General features: G+C 34.5%; 1 protein-coding gene across 1 annotated transcript in view; it reads right to left on the bottom strand.

The window, feature by feature from the left end:
- ADAM18 (ADAM metallopeptidase domain 18) overlaps positions 1-20385 on the bottom strand; it is a 199404-nt gene that overhangs the window by 24729 nt on the left and 154290 nt on the right. The window contains exon 18 of the mRNA XM_032413217.1: positions 13706-13786. Within this exon, the coding sequence (XP_032269108.1) occupies positions 13706-13786 (81 nt within the window). The remainder of the gene's footprint in view (positions 1-13705; positions 13787-20385) is intronic.

The following is a 20385-nucleotide window of genomic DNA, read 5'->3' as shown; positions in this document are numbered from 1 at the left end:
AGGGCACGTTCTGCATGGAGCACTGGGTGTTATGCACAAACAATGAATCATGGAACACTATATCTAAAACTAATGATGTAATGTATGGGGATTAACATAACAATAAAAAAATTAAAAAAATAAATAAATAAAAGAGATTTTCAGAGTGGATAAATAAACAAGAATGTTGTCTACCAAGAACGCACTTTAAATATAAAACCACAGCTAGACTAAAAGTAAGGGAATGGAGAAAGATTTACCATGGTAAAACTAATCAAAAGAAAGAAAATTTTCAGAGCTAAAGGGGGCTTTACATAATGAAAAAGAAGATATAACAATCCTTAATGTGTATGCAAGTAAGAACAAGGTGTCAAGTTTGTGAGGCAAAACCTGATAGAACTGTAAGGAGTAAAAGACAAATTCACTATTTTAGTTGGAGACTTTAACACACCTCTATAACTGACAGATCCTGCAGGCAGAAAATCAGTAAATATATAATTGACTGGACCAGTATCTAATTGACATTTAGAGAATACTCTACCCAAACAAGAAAATATACATTATTCTTGAGCTCACAGAGACTATTCACCAAGATAAACCTCATGCTTGGCCATAAAACCCACCTTTACAAATTTAAAAGGATAGCTATCACACAAAGTATGCTTTCATACCAAGAAGGAATGATGGAATTAAGCTAGAAATCAATAAGAGAAATATTGCTGGAAAACCCCAAAATATGTCGTGCCTAAGCAACACACTTCTAAATAATATATTAGTCAAAGAAGTGTCAAAAGAAATTTAAAAAAAAATAAATCAAAATGTAAATAAAACTTATGAAAATTTGAGATGCAGGAAAACCAGTGCTTTGGAAATGTATAGCATTTAGTGCATGCATTAGAAAAGATCTAAAATCAATAATCTATCCTGTGCTTTGGAAACTAGAAAAAGGAAGAGAAAATTAAATCTAATAAAGATTAGAGTAGAAATAATTTAAAACAAAAAATTAATAGAGTATATTAAAACCAAAAGCTCATTCATTAAAAAAAAAACCAATAAAACTGATTAGTCTCTAACCAGGTAAGTTCAAGAAAAAAGAGAAAAAAATCAAATTATTGATATCATAAATGAAAAAAAATACCACCATTATTGATCCATGAACATAGAAAAGATAATGTAGGGGGAGGAGTTAAGATGGTGGAGAAATAGGGGACCCTAATTTTGTCTTGTCCCTGGAATTTAGCTAGTTATCAAATCATTCTGAACACCAGCAAAATCAATTGAAATTTGAGAAAATAATTGCTGCAATTCTACAAATAGAAAAATGACCACTTTTTGGAAGGTAGGAAGTGGGGAGATGTGAATCTGGGGCAATATACTGGAAGATAAACATCGGAGGAGAGGGAACTTGCTTAAGGAGGCTGCCAGAAAGTAGTATAAGCAGCAGAGCACAAAAAATGAAATCTTCACAAGTCTGCTACAGTTGCGGACGGCCCTGGCTTAAAGGTGCTCAGGTGGTGAAGTGGAGCAGAATCCCAGGTTGGACAGTGTGGTCTCAGCATCCGGGGGGTCACAAAAAGAATGGGAGTGCCTGAGTGTGGCAGAGTTCTGAAACATCAGAGAGGGGAAACCATCTGAAAACAGTGAGTCTAGGCACAGGCTTTCTACTTGGTGTTGCCATAAACTTCTTACTGCTGCAAGGTCCCATGACCACTCTCTGGGCAGGGGCCCAGCAAAAGGCAGAAGCCTGACAAGACCCCACTCCCTCCCCCAGGAGGAATAGCTAAGTCCACACCACAGGAGTCTGTAAAATTTGGAGATTTGAAATGGGGTAGCATCCCTGTGATAAAAACGCTCGGTCACAGGCTGAGTGAACACAGAGTTCTGGTGGAAACCAGGGAGACAAGAGTGTTTGACTGCTTTTCTGTGAGGGCTCACTAAAGAGTGGGGAACATGAACTTTCAGCTCCAGGCCTAGAGATTGGGGCACCACCATTTTCATCCCCCCATTTGTTCTGAAAGACTTCAGGGAGCAAACCAGCACCACATGGTACAATCTGGAGCCACTTACACTGAGCCTGGGCCCTGACAATGGGGGTGCAATTCCACCAGGGTAAAGACACCTGAGAACCAGTCCAACAGGCCCCTCCTCCTGAGGACCAGCAGGAACAACCAGCTAACACCAATTTTACAGATCATATAGAACTGCAAAATGTCAGCTCTTGGGGAAAAGAGTATATAGCATTCATGGTTTTGTCATGATTCTTTAGTCTTTCAGTTTTATTTTTTTCAGGTATTTTTTTATTTTATCAATTCTATTTTTATTTCTTTCTTAATTTTTATTTTTATATATACTATATATATATTATGGTTTCCTTTTATTGTATTTTATTTTATTTTTGTATATATATATAAGTTTTTATTTCTTTCCTATTTTGGGATCTAGTTTCTTTTAACAGAACAAAATCACCCAAGATCTAGTTTGTTGTTTTGTTCTGTTTTACTTCTTGTTCATTTTTTTCTTATTTTGTATTGTTTCTGTTTTCTTCAGGTTTGTTTTATTTGTATTTTTATGGTTTGTTGTTATTTTTGTCTTATCTCTTTTTCATCTAATCTTTTCTGAACAGGATGATGAGACTCATCCCAAAAGAACGAACAGGAGGCAGTATTCACTGCCAGGGATTTAACCAATATGGATATACGTAAGATGTCAGAACTAGAATTCAAAACACAATTATAAAGATACCAGCTGGGCTTGAAAAAAGCATAGAAGACAGTAGAGAATCCCTTACTATAGAAATAAAAGGAGTAAAATCTAATCAGACCAAAATTAAAAATGCTATTACTGAGATGCAGTCAACAATGGAGGCTCTAACTGCTAGGATAAACAAGACAGAAGAGAAAGTCAGTATATTGATGACAAAATGATAGACAATAAGGGAACTGCAAACAGAGAGAAAAACAACTACTGGGTCATAAAGGGAGACTTCAAGAAATCAACAATACCATAACACAAAATAATATTTGAATAATAGGGGTCTCAGAAGAAGAAGAGAGAGATAGAAGGGCAGAAGGTTTATTTGAACAAATTATAGCTGAGAACTTCCCTATTCTGGGGAAGGAAACGGGCCTTCAAATCCAGGAGCCACAGAAATCCCCCCTTCAAAATCAATAAAAATAGGTCAACACATTGACACATAACAGTGAAACTTGCAAATTTCAGAGATAAAGAGAAAATCCTGAAAGCAGCACAGGACAGTAAGTCCTTAACCTACAAGGGTAGAAACATAAGACTGGCAGCAGACATGTCCACAGAGACCTGGCAGGCCAGAAAAGACTGGCATAATATATTTAATGTGCTAAATGGGAAAAATATGCAAACAAGAATACTTTATTCAGCAAGGCTCTCATTGAGAATAGAAGGAGAGATAGAATCTCCAAGACAAACAAAACTAAGGGAAATTGTGAACATTAAACCAGCCCTGCAAGAAATATTGAAGGGGATCCTTTGAGCAAAGAGAGAGTCCCAAAGTAACAAAGACCAGAAAGGTACAGAGACAATCTAAAGAAACATCTTTACAAGTAACACAATGGCACCAAATTCATATCTTTCAATAATTATTCTGAGTATAAATGGACTAAATGCTCCAATCAAAAGACACAGGGTATCAGATTGGATAAAAAAACAAGACCCATCTATATGCTATCTACAAGAGATTCATTGTAGATCCAAAGACACCTCCAGATTGAAAGTGAGGGGATGGAGAACAATTTATCATGCTAATGGACATCAAAATAATGCTGAAGTGGGAATCCTTATATCAGACAAACTGGATTTTAAACCAAAGAATATAATAACAGATGTAGAAGGACACTATGTCATAATTAAAATGTCTATCCAATGAGAAGTTCTAACAATTGTAAATATTTATGTCCCTAACTTGGGAGCAGCCAATCATATAAATAATAACAAAACTAAGGAAACACATTTATAATAACAAAATAATAGTAGGGGACTTTAACACCTAACTCACAGCAATGGACAGATCATCTAAGCAGATCAACAAGGCTTTGAATGACACACTGGGCCAGATGGACTTAACAGATACATTCAAGCGTTTCATCCTAAAGCAACATAATACACATTCTTTTCAAGTGCACATGGAACATCCTCTACAATGGATCATATACTGGGTCACAAATCAGTTCTCAACTGGTATCAAAAGACTGAGATTATTCCATGCATATTTTAGGACCACATTACTTTAAAACTTGAACTCAATCACAAGAGAAAATTTGGAAGGAACACAAATACATGGAGATTACAGAACATCCTACTAAAGAACGAATGGAAACAGGAAATTAAAGAATAATAAAAAAAACACATGGAAACAAATGAAAATGAAAACACAAATATTCAAAACCACTGGGATGCAGTGAAGGTGGTTCTAAGAGGGAAGTATATAGCAATATAAGCCTTTCTCAGGAAACAAGAAAGGTATCAAATACACAACCTAACCCTACACCTAAAGGAGCTGGAGAAAGAACTGAAAATAAAGCCTAAACCCAGAAGGAGAAAAGAATTAATAAAAATTAGAGCAGAAATCAATGAAATAGAAACCAAAAGAACAATAGAACGAATCAATGAAACTAGGAGCTTGTTCTTTGAAAGAATTAATAAGCTCGATAAGCCCTTGGCCAGACTTATCAAAAAGAAAGGAGAAAGGACCCAAATAAAATCTTAAATGAAAGAGGAAAGATCACAATCAACACCAAATAAATACAAACAATTAGAAGAGAATTTTATGAGCAATTATATGCCACCAAATTAGGCAATCTGAAAAGAATGGATGCATTCCTAGAAACATATAAGCTACCAAAACTGAAAAAGAAAGAAATAGAAAACCTGAACAGACCCATGACCAGCATAGAAATTGAAGCAGTAATCAAAAACCTCCCAATAAACCACAATCCAAGACCAGATGGTCCCCAGCAGAATTCTACCAAATGTTTAAAGAACTAATACCTATTCTTCTGAAGCTGTTTCCAATAAATAAATAAATAAATAAATAAATAAATAAAAATGGAAGAAAACTTCCAAATTCATCCTATGTGGCCAACATTTCCTTGATCCCCAAACCAGACAAAGACCCCACCAAAAAGGAAAATTACAGACAAATATTCCTGATGAACATGGATGTAAAAATTCTCACCAAGACACCAGCTAACAGGATTCAACAATACATTAAAAGGATTATTCACCATGACCAAGTGGGATTTCTTCCTGGGCTGCAAAAGTGGTTCAACATCCAGAAATCAATCAGTGTGATACACCACATTAATAAAAGAAAGGACAAGAACTATATGATCTTCTCAATTAATGCAGAAAAAGCATTTGACAAAATACAGCATCCTTTCTTGATAAAAACTCTCTGCCATGTAGGGATAAAGGGAACATACCTCAATATCATAAAAGCCATATGTGAAAAACCCACAGAGCTTTTCCCCTAAGTCAGGAACATAACTGGGATGTCCACTCTCAGCACTGCTCTTCAACATAGTACTGGAATTCCTAGTTACAGCAATCAGAGAACAAAAAGAAATAAAAGGCATCCAAATTGACAAAGTCACATCAAAATTTCACTCTTTGCAGACATTATACTCTATATAGAAAACTCAAAAAGCTCCACCTCAAAATTGCTAGAACTCATACAAGAATTCAGGAAAGTGGCAGGATATAAAATCAATGCACAGAAGTCAGTTGAATTTCTATACACTAACAATGAGACAGAAGAAAGAGAAATTAAGGAATTGATCCCATTTATAATTGCATCAAAAACCATGAGATATCTAGGAATAAACCTAACCAAAGAGGTAAAGGATCTGTACCCTGAAAATTACAGAACTTTTATGAAAGAAATTGAGGAAGACACAAAGAAATGGAAAAACATCCATGCTCATGGGCACAAATGTCTATGCTACCCAATGCAATCTATACATTCAAGGCAATCCCTATCAAAATACCACCAACATTTTTCACAGAGCTGGAACAAACAATTCTAAAATTTGTATGGAACCAAAAAAAGACCCTGAATAGCCAGAGGAATGTTGAAAAAGAAAACCAAGTCTAGTGACATGACAATTTTGGACATCAAGCAGTATTATAAAGCTGTAATCATCAAGACAGCTGGCATAAAACAGACACATAGAGCAATGGAAGAGAATAGAGAATGCAGAAATGGACCCTCAACTCTATGAACAACTAATCTTCAACAAAACAGGAAAGAATGTCCAATGGAAAAAAGACAGTGTCTTCAACAAATGGCATTGGGAAAACTGGACAGCCACATGCAGAAGAATGAAACTGGACCACTTTCTTACACCACACACAAAAATAAACTCAAAATGGATGAAAGATCTAAATGTGAGACAGGAATCCATCGAAATCCTAGAGGAGAACACGAGCAGCAACCTCTTTGACCTTGGCCACAGCAACTTCATGCGAGACATATCTTCAAAGGAAGGGAAACAAAAGCAAAAATGAACTATTTGGACTTCATTAAGATAAAATGCTTTTGCACAGCAAAGGAAACAGTTGACAAAACTAAAAGACAATCTACAGAATGGGAGAAGATATTTGCAAATGTCTTATCAGATAAAAGGCTAGTATCCAAAACCTATAAAGAACTTATCAAACTCAATACCCAAAAAACGATAATGCAGTCAAAAAATGGGCAGAAGACATGAACAGATATTTCTCCAAGGAAGACATACAAATGGCCAACAGACACATGAAAAATGTTCAGCAGCATTCAGCATCAGGGAAATACAAATCAAATCCACAAGGAGATACCACCTCATACCAGTCAGAATGGTTAACATTAACAAGTCACAAAATGACAGATTTTGGCTAGGATACAGAGAAACGGGAGTCCTCTTACATGGCAGTGGGAATGTAAGCTGGTATAGGTGCTCTGGAAGATAGTATGGAGATTCCTCAAAAGTTAAAAATGGAGCTACCCTGTGACCCAGAAATTGCATTACTAGATATATACCCCAAAGATACAAATGTGTTGATCTGAAGAGGCACTTGCACCCCAATGTTTATAGCAGCAATGTCCACAATAGCCAAAATATGGAAAAAGCCCAGATGGTTATATTACTCAGCCAGCAAAAAGAATGAAATCTTGCCATTTGCAATGATATGGATGGAACTAGAGTGTTTTATGCTAGGTGAAACAAATCAGTCAGAGAAAGCCAAATACCATATGATTTCACTTATATGTGGAATTTAAGAAACAAAACAGATGAACATAGAGGAAGGGAAGGAAAAAATAAAACAATGAAATCAGAGAGTGGGACAAACCATAAGAGACTCTTAACTCAAACCATAAGAGGAATCAAGAGATTCCTTGATAGGAATCAAACTGAGGGTTACTGGAGGGGAGGTGGGTGGGGGTATAGGATAACTGGGTAATGGGCATTAAGGAGAGCATTTGATGTCATGAGCACTTGGTGTTATATGCAACTGATGAATCACTAAACTCTACCTCTGAAACTAATAATACACTATATGTTAATTAAATTGATTTTAATTAAGAATAAAAAAGATAATAAAGTAATATCCTAAAAATTCTATGTGTATAAATTGGTAACCTAGCTGAAATGAACCAATTCATTGAAAGACACAATTTATAAAAGGTCACACAAGAAGAAATAGTCTGAATAGGTCTATATCTGTTAAATAAAATAAATCAATATTTAATAACCTTCCAAAACAACACATAGCTCAGATGTGTTCTCTGGTGAATTTGATCAAACATTTAAGAAATGGATTATGTCAATTCTTTACAACCTCTCCCAGAAAATAGGGGCAGAAGGATCACTTCCAAACTCATTGTGAGGTCAGCATTATCCCAATACCAAAACCAGACAAAGCCATTACAAGAAAGTAGAACTATAGACAATATCACTAGTAAGTATAAGTGCATAAATCCTCAAAAATATTAGCAAATCAAATTAGTTAATATATAAAAGAATAATATATCTGAATAAAGTGGATTTTATTCCTGGTATACAAGTTGAGGTTATCATTTGAAGATCAATTACTGTAATCTATCACATCAATAGGCTAAAAAAGAAAAGTCATACGATTATATCAATAGATTCAGAAAAAAGGGCTTGACCAAACACACACCATTTATGATTAAAAACTCACCAATTTGGGCATAGAGGGGTAAATTCCTCAACAGGAAGAACATCTACCAAAAAAATGTACAACTAACATCATAATAATGAGAAGCAGAAAACCTACAGAAAACCAATAGGTACAAGAAAAGACACTCAGCATCACTGATCTACAAGGAAATGCAAATCAAAACTACAATTATATACTACCTCACACATGGTAGAATGGCTATTATCAAAAAGATATGAAATAACAAGTGTTGGTCAGGAGGAGAAGAAAAGGGAACCATTGTGCTCTGTTGGTGGGGATGTAAACTGGTGCAGCCACTGTGGAAAACAGCACGGCAATTCCTCAAAAAATTAAAAATAGAGCAACCATATGATCCAGTACTTCCAGTTCTGGGTATTCATCCAAAGAAACCAAATCACTAACTTGAAAAGATGTTTACTGCAGCATTTTTTATAATAATCAAGATACAGGGGCACCTGGGTGGCTCAGTTGTTAAGTGTCTGCTTTTGGCTCAGGTCATGATCCCAGAGTCCTGGGATCGAGCCCCGCATCAGGCTCCCTGCTTGGCAGGAAGCCTGTTTCTCCCACTCCCACTCCCCGCGCTTGTGTTCCTGCTCTCTCTCTGTCAAATAAATAAATAAAATCTTAAAAAAAAAGATACAGAAACAACCTAAGTGTCCATCTATGAATGAATTGATAAAAAAAGATGTGGTATGTATACACACAGACACAATGGAATATTATTCAGCCATAAAAACAATGAAATCTTGTCACTTGTGGCAACATGGATGGACCTTGAGGGCATTATGCTAAGTAAAATAAGTCAGACAGAGAAAATCGAATATTATGATCCATCTTTTAGATAGAATTTTTTAAAACAAGCATATAAGTATAGAGGATAGATTGGTAAGTGCCACAGGTGAAGGGTTGGGGGATGATAGGTGAAATAGGTGTAGGTTTTCAAAGATAAAAACTTCCAGTTATAAAATAAATAAAACATAAGGATGTAATATAAGTATGATGAATGTAGTTAATAATATGGTATTGAATATTTGAAAGTTGCGGGGAGTAGATCTTAAAATTCCTCAACACAAGAAAAAAATTGTAACTATGTATGATGATGGATGCTAACTAGAATTATTGTGGTGATCACTTTGCAATACATACAAATATTAAATCATTATATTGTACATCTTGAACAAATATGCAGTTATTTGTCAATTATACTTCAATAGAAAAGAAAAAGGCAGAGAACAATTGAAGTTAAGAATTCATAAGAGAATCAGGGGAAACCTAGGGAAAAAATAAAAAAGTAAATGAAAGAGTAAAAAAATAGACAAGTTGAGGGAGAAAAGAAAAAAGAACAAGTGGAAAGAAGAGAGTAAGCCATGTGGTTCAGAGAAAAAGGTAACTTATTTTGTGAGCTTTCACTTGTGTGTTGGTCTTGGAAAGTCACAGATGAGAGTCTCCAACATAAATAATGTGAAAGAAAATTGTGAAGAAGAGCAAAGAGGAACATGAGAAGGGTTCCCTGGGTTTATGAATACATCCCCTTTGTTGTTTTCCAGGAAGTAAATGTTTTTATTATTATTTTTTATTTAGACATGCTTATTTGAAAATGACTCTTTCTAAAGTTTGAATCTATTTTTAAATATGCAGATAAGAGGGGCGCCTGGGTGGCTCAGTCGTTAAGCGTCTGCCTTCGGCTCAGGTCATGATCTCAGGGTCCTGGGATCGAGCCCCGCATCGGGCTCCCTGCTCCGTGGGAAGCCTGCTTCTCCCTCTCCCCCTCCCCCTGCTTGTGTTCCCTCTCTCGCTGTGTCTCTCTCTGTCAAATAAATAAATAAAATCTTTAAAAAATAAATAAATAAATAAATAAATATGCAGATAAGAAATTGCTCTACCTTATTTAGAAATTCACAAATTAATATGGCCTACTACATTGAAAGAATATAAAAAAAAATAGAAGCTAGAAGCTTTCTTGCTAAGATCAGGAGCAAGCAAGGATGTTTACTTTTACTACTTTTTCTCTTTTCAATATTATACTGGAAGTTCTAGCTAATGCAATAAGAACAGGAAATAAAAGATATAAAATTTGGAAAGAAAGAAATAAATAAAATATTTTGTTCTCGGATGACATGATTGTGTAAATAATCCCAAAGTATCAACAAAAGAGCTATAAGAACCAATAAGTGATTATGTAAGGCAGCATAATGAAAAGTTAATATAGAAAAGTAAATTGCTTACTTATATATAACAATAGACAACTGGAATTTGACCATTTACATTAACACCAAAAAAATAATTGGTTATAAATTTACAAGACCTGTATTAGGAGAACTGCACAGTCTAATGTAACAAACTCAAAGGTCTATATAAATGGAAAGATATTCCATGTACATGAATATGAGGATTCAATATTGTCAAGATGTTAGTTATTCCCCACTTGATCTATACATTCACTACAATCCCAATCAAAATTCCATTTGCTTATTTTGTGGATACTGACAATCTGATTTGGCCAACTTATGTTTATATGGAAAGGCAAAAGACACAGAATAGCCAACATACTACTGAAGAACAAAGAAGGATCACTTTGACTACCTGATATGTATACTTATTTTAAAGCTAAAATAATCAAAACAGTGGAGTATTGGCAAAGGAATAGATAAACAGATTGATGGAATGAAATACAGAAATCAGAATTAAATCCACATAAATATAGTCAACTGGTCTTTGATAATGGAGCAAAGGCAGACAGTTCAATGGAGAAAGAATCATCCTTTAAAAAATGGTGATGGAAATTTACATGCAAAAAATTAGTACTTATGCCTTTCATAAAAATTAGCTCAATGGATCATAGACCTAAATGTAATACAAAACTATAAAACTTGCAGAAGATAACACTGGAGAAAATCTTGGTGACCTTGGGTTTGGAGATAGCTTTTTATATATAACATCAAAAGCATGTTGCATGAAAGAAAGACATGGAATTGAATATTGAAACCTTTGTCTTTAACAATGGGGACCAGATTCAGGAATGTCCACCACTTGCAGTCAATCAATAACTAAAATTTTCAATATAATCTGTTGTTTTTTTCTTAACTTCTTGATATATTTAGATCATTAATAAAATGATAAATTGCTAGGGAGTCTAATTTAAAGAAAAGTATATACCCAAAAGAGTTGGAAATTTATCTTTTCACAAAAATCTGCACATGGATATTTAAGTAGTTATATTCATAACTGTAAAAACTTGGAAGCAACCAATATGTCTTTCAGTGGTGAATAAATAAATTAACTGTGGTAAATCCAAACAGCAGACATGAAGGAACCTGTATGTTACTAAGTGAAAGAAACCACTCTGAAAAGGCTGTATACTGTATGATCCCAACTATATAACATTCTGGAAAAGGCACAACTATGGAGACAGTTAAAAACATAACTGGTTGTTGTAGGTTGAGTGGAGACTTAAAGAGGGGAAGCACAAAGGATTTTTAGGCCAGTGAAATTATCTTATGGTATTATAATAATGGATATATTTTACATTCATCCAAAACCATAAAAGTACAACACAAAGAATGAACCCTAATGTAAATTATCAATAGTTGGGGTGATTATGATATGTCAATGTATGTTCATCAATTGTAACAAGTGTGCACCTTTGATGCAGGATGTTGGTATTGGGGGAGGCTATGCATGTGTCAGGGAAAGAGATATATGAGAACATTCTGTTTTTTTCCCTCAAGTTTTCTGTGAACCTAAAACTGCTCTAAAAAAAAAAAAAGTCTTATTAATAAAAAAAAAGTATCAGAAATGAAAAAAGAACCACACTACAATGACTGCCAATACTTTACATAAGATTTCTTAAACAACTACATGCTCATAAAATTGAACTAAAATGGCAAATTATAGGGTTATAAGTCAACTCTATCAACTGTAAATAATAGAGTTGTCTGTTGAGATGTCATTGGAAAGTAAACAGAGCTTCTCCTAGATTCAGTTAGATTTTACTTGACATTTTCATTTTAATTTTGAAATTAATAAGCATAGAGAAAATCATAAAATAAATGCAGTTTAATCTTATTTACTTATTTTATGTATGTCATATTTCATAGTGAAAAATTTTATTTAAAAATCCAAAACCTAAGTAAAATAAAATTGGAATCTAAATGGTAGTAGGTGAAGAAAACAAATTTGTATCCAATAAAACAGTATCAATAATTTACAATCTATAACTTTGTTTGAGATTTAATAAAAATCATTTGGACTGAAGACCTAAAGCATAACTAAAGAAAGGAAAGCAAAAGATCAGGCCAATAATTGTAACTATAGAAAGTAAAAAACAAAACATGAAAATGTAGTTATCTTCTTTGTTAACAGCCTCTAGAAAATTAAAGACAATGCAAAAGGCATTTTATATATTCTAAATCCAATCAATTTAAAAATTATAAAATTGAATACTGATAAATATGGTAAATCTGGGATAATTCTTATAGTGTTGACTGCATCTTACACTGATTTTCTTTTAGGAAAAATAATTTTAAAAGGACCAAAACTATAAATTTTAAGATGTAAAAATTAAATATAAAAGTAACAACAAATTTGTGTTAGCAGATTAAGATAGATAAACAGTTGGGAAGAAATAAAAAGTTTTTGCATAAAGATATATTTCCTATTAGAAACCTCTTCATAGGAACAATCAGAAAATTCACTAACATGTCAATAGGTTTTTTAGGTATATTTCTATAAAATATTATATAGCCATAAATTTTAATTATTAAGAAAATGAGGGAGTACAAAATATGTTCACAATTACAAGTAAAACATATTTATTGGCATAAATGGTTTTTATTTAAACATGTTATTAATTCATAAGTTGTGGATGTTCACAATAAATTCAACACATGTAGTACAATTTGTTTAACAGTTTTTGAATTAGCCCCACTGAGTTTTATTTATTTATTTATTTATTTATTTATTTATTTATTTATTATTTTCAATTAGCCAACATATAGTACATCATTAGTTTTTGATGTAGTGTTCAAAAATTCATTAGTTGCATATAACATCCAGTGCTCATCACAACACGTGCCCTTCTTAATACCCATCACCCGGTTACCCCAATCCTCCAACCCCCTCTGTTCTGTAACCCTCAGTTTGTTTCCCAGAGTCCAGAGTCTCTCATGGTTTGTCTCCCTCTCTGATTTCTTCCCATTCAGTTTTCCCTCCCTTCCCATATGGTCCTCTGCTCTATTCCTTATGTTCCACATATGAGTGAAACCATATGATAATTATCTTTCTCTGCCTGATTTATTTCACTTAGCATAATCTCCTCCAGTTCCACCCATGTTGATGCAAATGGTAGATATTCATCACCCCACTGATTTTCTTTATATTGATTAGCTAGTCTAGGCAAGTTCAGTTTAAAAGTAACTAGACTCTCAATTCTCCCAAGTAAGATAAACTCTTACTTTGAATTACCCACAAAAATAACATTTAATTTAGAACTACAGAAAGAAAAGTTACTTACCCCATTTCCTCTGCATTTTTTAGCAGCATTACATTTTTTTCCCACCAAATGAACTTCTTTGCAGGTTTTATTTATACAATACTAAAATAAAACAAAGATATTTCATAATCACTCACATATTTGATGTAATATGAGAAAATAATTATTTGTTATATACACATAAGAGATGCTTAAGTTGAGACATTTTATTCCATATTACTCTGATTCTGGTACAAAGATTCTAGCATTCCAATACAAAATCTAGATAATAATCAATTAAAGAAAAATAACTGAGGATGTTTGTCTTGACATAGTTTTTGTGATAATGTAATGTAATTTGGGTTTTGATACTTAGAATTTGGAATGGAATTGAAGATCTCAATCAGGGAAATTTTCTATATTATGTTAATGTTCTGTTATAAATAATTGATTAGATTAATATTAATGATTTATCCCCTCAAAAATTGGAAATAATTCATTAATTTTATTTGGGTTTCAAATATAAGTTAGTATTTTGGATTATAAATTATCATGAACCTTTGTTATAATATTGATAAGAATAATTTATCAAGAGAAATATTTTAATTTCATTTGTATCCATTGTAAAACCCTTGTTATGTCAAAATGAGTAATCCAGTGGTAATCAGTCACCTGGATATGTAACTTTTGCCCCATTTACTTTTTTATATTTTGTTAACTGGCCTCCTGGCTTACATTCTTTTGTTTTATTTTAAAAAGGAGCATAAGTTATAAGTAATACATTGAAAATATGAAGATAATAAGAATAAAAATTAGCTTTTTGCAATCATTTCCTGAAAATTAACATACACCCAATAAATCATGTTGCATATGCCAGCCTACATTTGTCTCCTCTTTTCAACATAATATTGGAAATTTTAGCCAAAGAAATTAGGTGATAAAAATAAATAAAAGGCATACAAATCATAGAGAAAGAAGTAAAATTATCTCTGTTTGCAGATTACATAATCATATATAGAAAACCTTAAAGACTCCACACACAAAAAGGTTTTCAGAACTAATTGGCAAATTCAGTAAAGTTGCAGGATAAAATATTAACATACAAAAAATCAAACTCATTTCTTTACACTAGCAATAAACATTATGAAAAAATCAAGAAATAATTCAATTTATAACAGTATTAACCATTATTAACCAACTAAACTTAACCAAGCAGGTAAGTGGTGTGTACACTGAAAACTATAAAGGAATGCTGAGAAAAAATTAAAGAAGGTGTAAAGATATAGAAAGATACCCTGTGTTCATGGACTGAAAGACATAATATTGTTAAGATGCTAATACTATCCAAAGCAATCTACAAATTCAATGCAGTATCTGTCAAAATTCCAAAGACTCTTTTTCAGAAATAGAAAACCCATCATAAAATGGAATTTCAAGGGACTTGAAATAGCCAAAACAGCCTTAAAAAAGAACAAAGTGGGAGAAATCACACTTCTTGATATCATAACTTTCTACAAAGCTACAGCAATGAAAACGGTGTGGTGTTGGCATAAATTCAGAACTATTGATGAATGGCATGTATTAGACAGCTAAGAAATAAATCCTTGCATATATGGTCAAATATAGTAGACAGCCAAGAAATAAATCCTTGCATATATGGTAAAATTATTTTGCTGCCAAGACCATTCAGTGGCAAAGGACAATGTTTTCAACAAATGATCCTGGATAATTGGATATACATATGAAAAAGAATGAAATTAGATCCTTATCTTGTACCATATACAAAAATTAACTCAAAAGGATTCAAGACCTAAAGAGCTAAATGATAAAACTTTTAGATGACATAGGGAAAAGCTTCATAACATTAATTTGGAAATGATTTTTTGGATATGATACCCAAATGACAGGGAACAAAAGAGAAAACAGATACATTGGACTTCATAAAAATTAAAAGGACTTTTGTATGTCAAAGAACACCATCAAGAGACTGAAAAGGCAATCCACAGAATGGGAGAAAATATTAACAAATCATGATCTGGTAAAGGATTGGTATCCAAAGTATATATAGGATTCCTTAAGCTCAATGATAACAAAAACCAATACCAAATTAAAAATAGGCAGAAGACATAAATAGACATTTCTCCAAAGAAGATACAGGGATAGCCAATAAGCTTGTGAAAAAAGTTCTACATCACTAGTTATTCAAAAAATGAAAGTTAAAAACACAATAAAATATCACTTCATGATCCAAACAAAAACAAAAGAAAACAGAAAGTAAGTGTTAGTAAAGAAGTAGACAAATTGTAACCCTTGTGAATTACTAGTGGGAATATAAAATGGTGCAGCCACTGTGAAAAACAGAATGGCCATTTCTCAAAAAAACAAAACAAAACATAGAATTAGAATATGATCCAGCAAATCCATGTTTAGGTATATACCCAAAGAATTAAAAGGCAGGGACTTGAAAAGATGTTTGTACACCAAATGCTGTTCATAGCAGCATTATTCACAATAGCCAAAAGGTAGAAACAACCTAAATGTCCATTGATGGATAAATCAATAAACATAATGTGGTATATAAAAATGATAGAATATTATTTAAGCTTTAAAAGAATGAAATTCTGAGTTTGGAAAGATAGCAGAGTGGAAGGACCCTGAGTTCACCCTGTCCCATAATGTCAACTAAATATGGTCTACATCCAATTCAACAAAATGGGAAGTGATGGGAAGACTGGGAGAACAAACTCCACAACTGAATATAGAGAAGAAGCTGCATCTGAAAGATCAGGAAAGCCACAAAGGCATAAGTAGCCTGCTTGCAGGAGGGAGAGAGCTGAGCATGTAGAAAGGGCAGAGAAACAGGCCCTCACACCAGAGGGATGACTAATTCCCATAATGTTTGGCTTTAAAAACCAGAGGGGCTGATGGGGCACCTACCTGGCTCAATCAGTAGAGCACATGACTCTTGACTTCTGGGTTGTAAATTTGAGCCCCATGTTGAGTGTAAAGATTACTTAAAAAATAAAATCTTGAGGCACCAGTGTGGCTCATTCAGTTAAGCATCTAACTCTTGATTTCAGCTCAGGTCGTGATCTGAGAGTTGTGAGATTTATCCCCGAGATGGGTTCTACACTCAGTGCAGAGCCTGCTTAAGATTCTCTCTTTTCCTCTCCCCCTGCCCCTTCCCCTGCTCACTCACTCTCTCAAATAAATAAATAAATAAAATCTTTAAAAAATAAAATACAATCTTAATAAAAAAGAGGGGCTGAATTCTGTGAGTTTATAAAACCAGTGGTACTTGAAGCCTGGAGGTTTAAAAGTCTGCTGCTTCAGCGCTGGCTACCTGAAGAAGGTGAGTGATAGCTGGGTCACTGCCCTTAAAGAGACAGCAGCCCACAGAGAAGCAACATAAAAATGACAGTTAACACAACTCTGGGGGAAAACAGGAGGTATATCTATTCATACTGATTTCATAGTGTGTTGGGTGAATTCTCTGAAAATGAGGGAGCTGAAAAACACCATTTTCCTCCCTAGCCCCACAGCATAAGCACAGAGCCACCTGCAAGAGGAAGGAATTCACAGACACTTGCTACCTAACCCTCTTCCAGTGAGCTATGCCCATGAGTTCTCCTAAGGACTAGCCCACTCCAAACCTGCTAGGCTTGGCCCTGGCCTCAGGGCAAATTTTGTCAAAGCTACACATATGCCCCAAGTAGCCATCAGGTGCACAGCTGCCACAGCACAACATGCACATCTACTGCACCACATGCAACAACTTGCCTCCAGCTACCATTGCACACTTTGCCCAACCAGCCACCTTTGTGCACTGTGCCCATTCGTGTGGCCCCAGCTGCGGTCCCACATCATGCAAAGCCACCAGGTACACAGCAGTCACCCCACTTGGCCAAGCCACCACACTCTGCTCAGCCCCAGGCCCCCGCCACCTAGTCACACTGGGCCCAGCCACACCCAGCCATACTTGGGCACCATGCCCAGCCTTGCTCACCCAGCTGCCCTTACACAGAAATCTCAGCCCCCACAGTGCTTTGGGGGATCTGGTGTAGGACTAGTGACCTGTGCAAATTTTCCTAACATTGCACCCCATTCCCAGTTTCCCCGGCAGACATGTCCCCTTAGAGCTGGACTGCCTGGGTCCTGCTAACATCACAGAGAACAAGCATAGCCCAAAATAGGCAGATAGTCAGTGAAGACTACAGCACTGAAAGGAAAAGTGACTCAGACACAACAGCAAGGCATAAACAACACATATAGGATAATTTCCTGAATTGTTAGATTCTGGTGAACAGGAGACACTGCACTGCAGGGCACTCCAGGACTGCTTCTTCATAGTATCACTACTTTCAAGAGCAGAAGATACAGTTGACTTTCTTAACACATGGAAACAGAAACAGAGAGGAAGACAAAATGAGGAGACAGGAAAATTTATACCAAAAGAAAGAACAGGACAAGGCTACAGCTAGAGAGCTAATTGAAACAGATATAAGTAACATGACTGACAGAGAAATTAAAGCAATGATCATAAAAATATTCACCAGACCTGAGAAAAGAGTGGAAGACATGAGTGAGACACTGAACACAGAAATAAGGAATAACATAGCAGAGATAGGGGCACATTAAACAAAATGGCAAACAGGCTTGATTAAATGAACAGCAGAATGGAAGGAGTAGAGGAAAGAACTAGTGACCTAAAAGAAATAGTAATGGAAAGTAAGCAAGCTAAACAAAAGACAGAAAAAAGAATTATGCAAAACAAGAAAGACTTAAGGAAATCAGTGACTCCATCAAATTTAATAACATTCATATTATAGAAGTCCCAGAAGAAGAGAGAGAAAAGAGGCAGAAAATTCATTTGAAGAAATAATAGCTGAAAACTTCCCCTAATCTGGAGAAGGAAACAGATATCTAGATCCAGGAGGCACACAGAACCCCCACCAGAATCAACAAAAGCAGACCCACACTAAGACATATTGTAATTAAATTTACAAAATGTAGTGATAAAGAAAAAAAAATTAAAAGCAGCAAGACAAAAGAAGTCAGTAGCTTACAAGGAAAACCCATAAGGCTAGCAGGAGATTTTTCAACAGAAATTCTGAAAGTCAGAAGAGAGTGGCATGATATATTCAAAGTGCTGAATGGGAAAAATCTGCAAATAAGAATACTCTATCCAGGTAGGCTATCATTCAAATAGGAGAGATGAAGAGCTTCCCAGACAAACAAAAACTAAAGGAAGTCATGACCATTAACCAGCTCTGCAAGAAATGTTAAAGGGGATACTTTGAGGGGAAAGGAGAAACCAAAAGTGATGGTATTGAGGTAGGAAACACAAAAGCAGTAAAAATGAATAATTTTGTAAGCAATTAGTGAAGGAACTCACACACACACACACACACACACACACACACACAAGGATATAAATATAATAACATATACCTAAGACATAGAGAGCTGAGGAGAAAAGAATGGATTCAAACTTAAACAATGATCAACTTAATATAGACTGCTATAGGCAGAAGTTATATATAAACCTAATAGTAACCATATATCAAAAACCACTAATAAATATGCAAAAAATAAAGAGAAAGAAATCCAGTTCTATCACTAAAGAAAATCAGCAAAGCATGAAAGACAAGAAAAGATAAGAGAAAATTTTTAGAAACAACCAAGTAATAAAATGGCAATAAACATATTTATCAAAAATTATTTTGAATGTAAATGGATTATATGCTTCAATCAAAAGATATAGGGTGACAGTGTATAAAAAACAACACCCATCTATATGCTGCCCATAAGAGACACATTTTAGACCTAAAAACAAATGCAGATTGAAAGTGAGAGGATGGAGAAACATCTATCATGCAAATGGATATCAAAAGAGAGCTGGAGTAGCAATGTTTATATAGGAAAAAGTAGATTTTATTTATTTTTTAAGATTTTTTTATGTATTTATTTGACAGAGACAGCACAAGCAGGGGTAGTGGCAAGTAGAGGGAGAAGCAGAATCCTGGCAGAGCAGAGAGCCTGACGTGGGGCTTGATCCCAGGACCCTGGGATCATGACCCGAGCTGAAGGCAGACGCCCAACTGACTGAGCTACCCAGATGCCCAGAAAAAAGTAGATTTTAAAATAAAGACTTTAACAGGAGACAAAGAAGGACACCATATAATAATAAAAGGGACAATCCAACAAGAAGATATAATAATGGAAAATATTTATTCACCCAACATAGGAGCACCCAAATACACAAAACAGTTAATAACAAACATAAAGGAACTAATTGGCAATAATACAATAATAATAGGGGACTTTCACACACCACTTACACTGATGGACAGATCATGCAAACAGAAATACAAGGAAACAGTGGCTTTGAATGACACAATGGACTAGATGGATTTAACAGATATATTCAGAACATTCCATCCTAAAACAGCAGAGTACACATTCTTTTCAAGTGCACATGGAACATTCTCTAGAATAGATCACATTAGCCCACCAAACAAACTTCAACAAATTCAAGAAGATCAAAGTCATACCATGCATCTTTTCTGACCACAAAGCTATGAAACTAGAAATCAACCAAAGAAAAAAAATCTGGAAAGACCACATATACACTGAGGTGAAATAACATGCTACTAAACAATGATTGAGTCAACCATCAAATAAAAGAAGAAATAAAAAAGTACATGGAAGCAAATGAAAAT

Source organism: Phoca vitulina, unplaced genomic scaffold, assembly GCF_004348235.1.
Source record: "Phoca vitulina isolate PV1807 unplaced genomic scaffold, GSC_HSeal_1.0 scaffold15, whole genome shotgun sequence".
NCBI classification, from domain to species: domain Eukaryota; kingdom Metazoa; phylum Chordata; class Mammalia; order Carnivora; family Phocidae; genus Phoca; species Phoca vitulina.
Note: the sequence above shows the minus strand (reverse complement) of the source record. Positions and strands in the feature narration are given on the sequence as shown.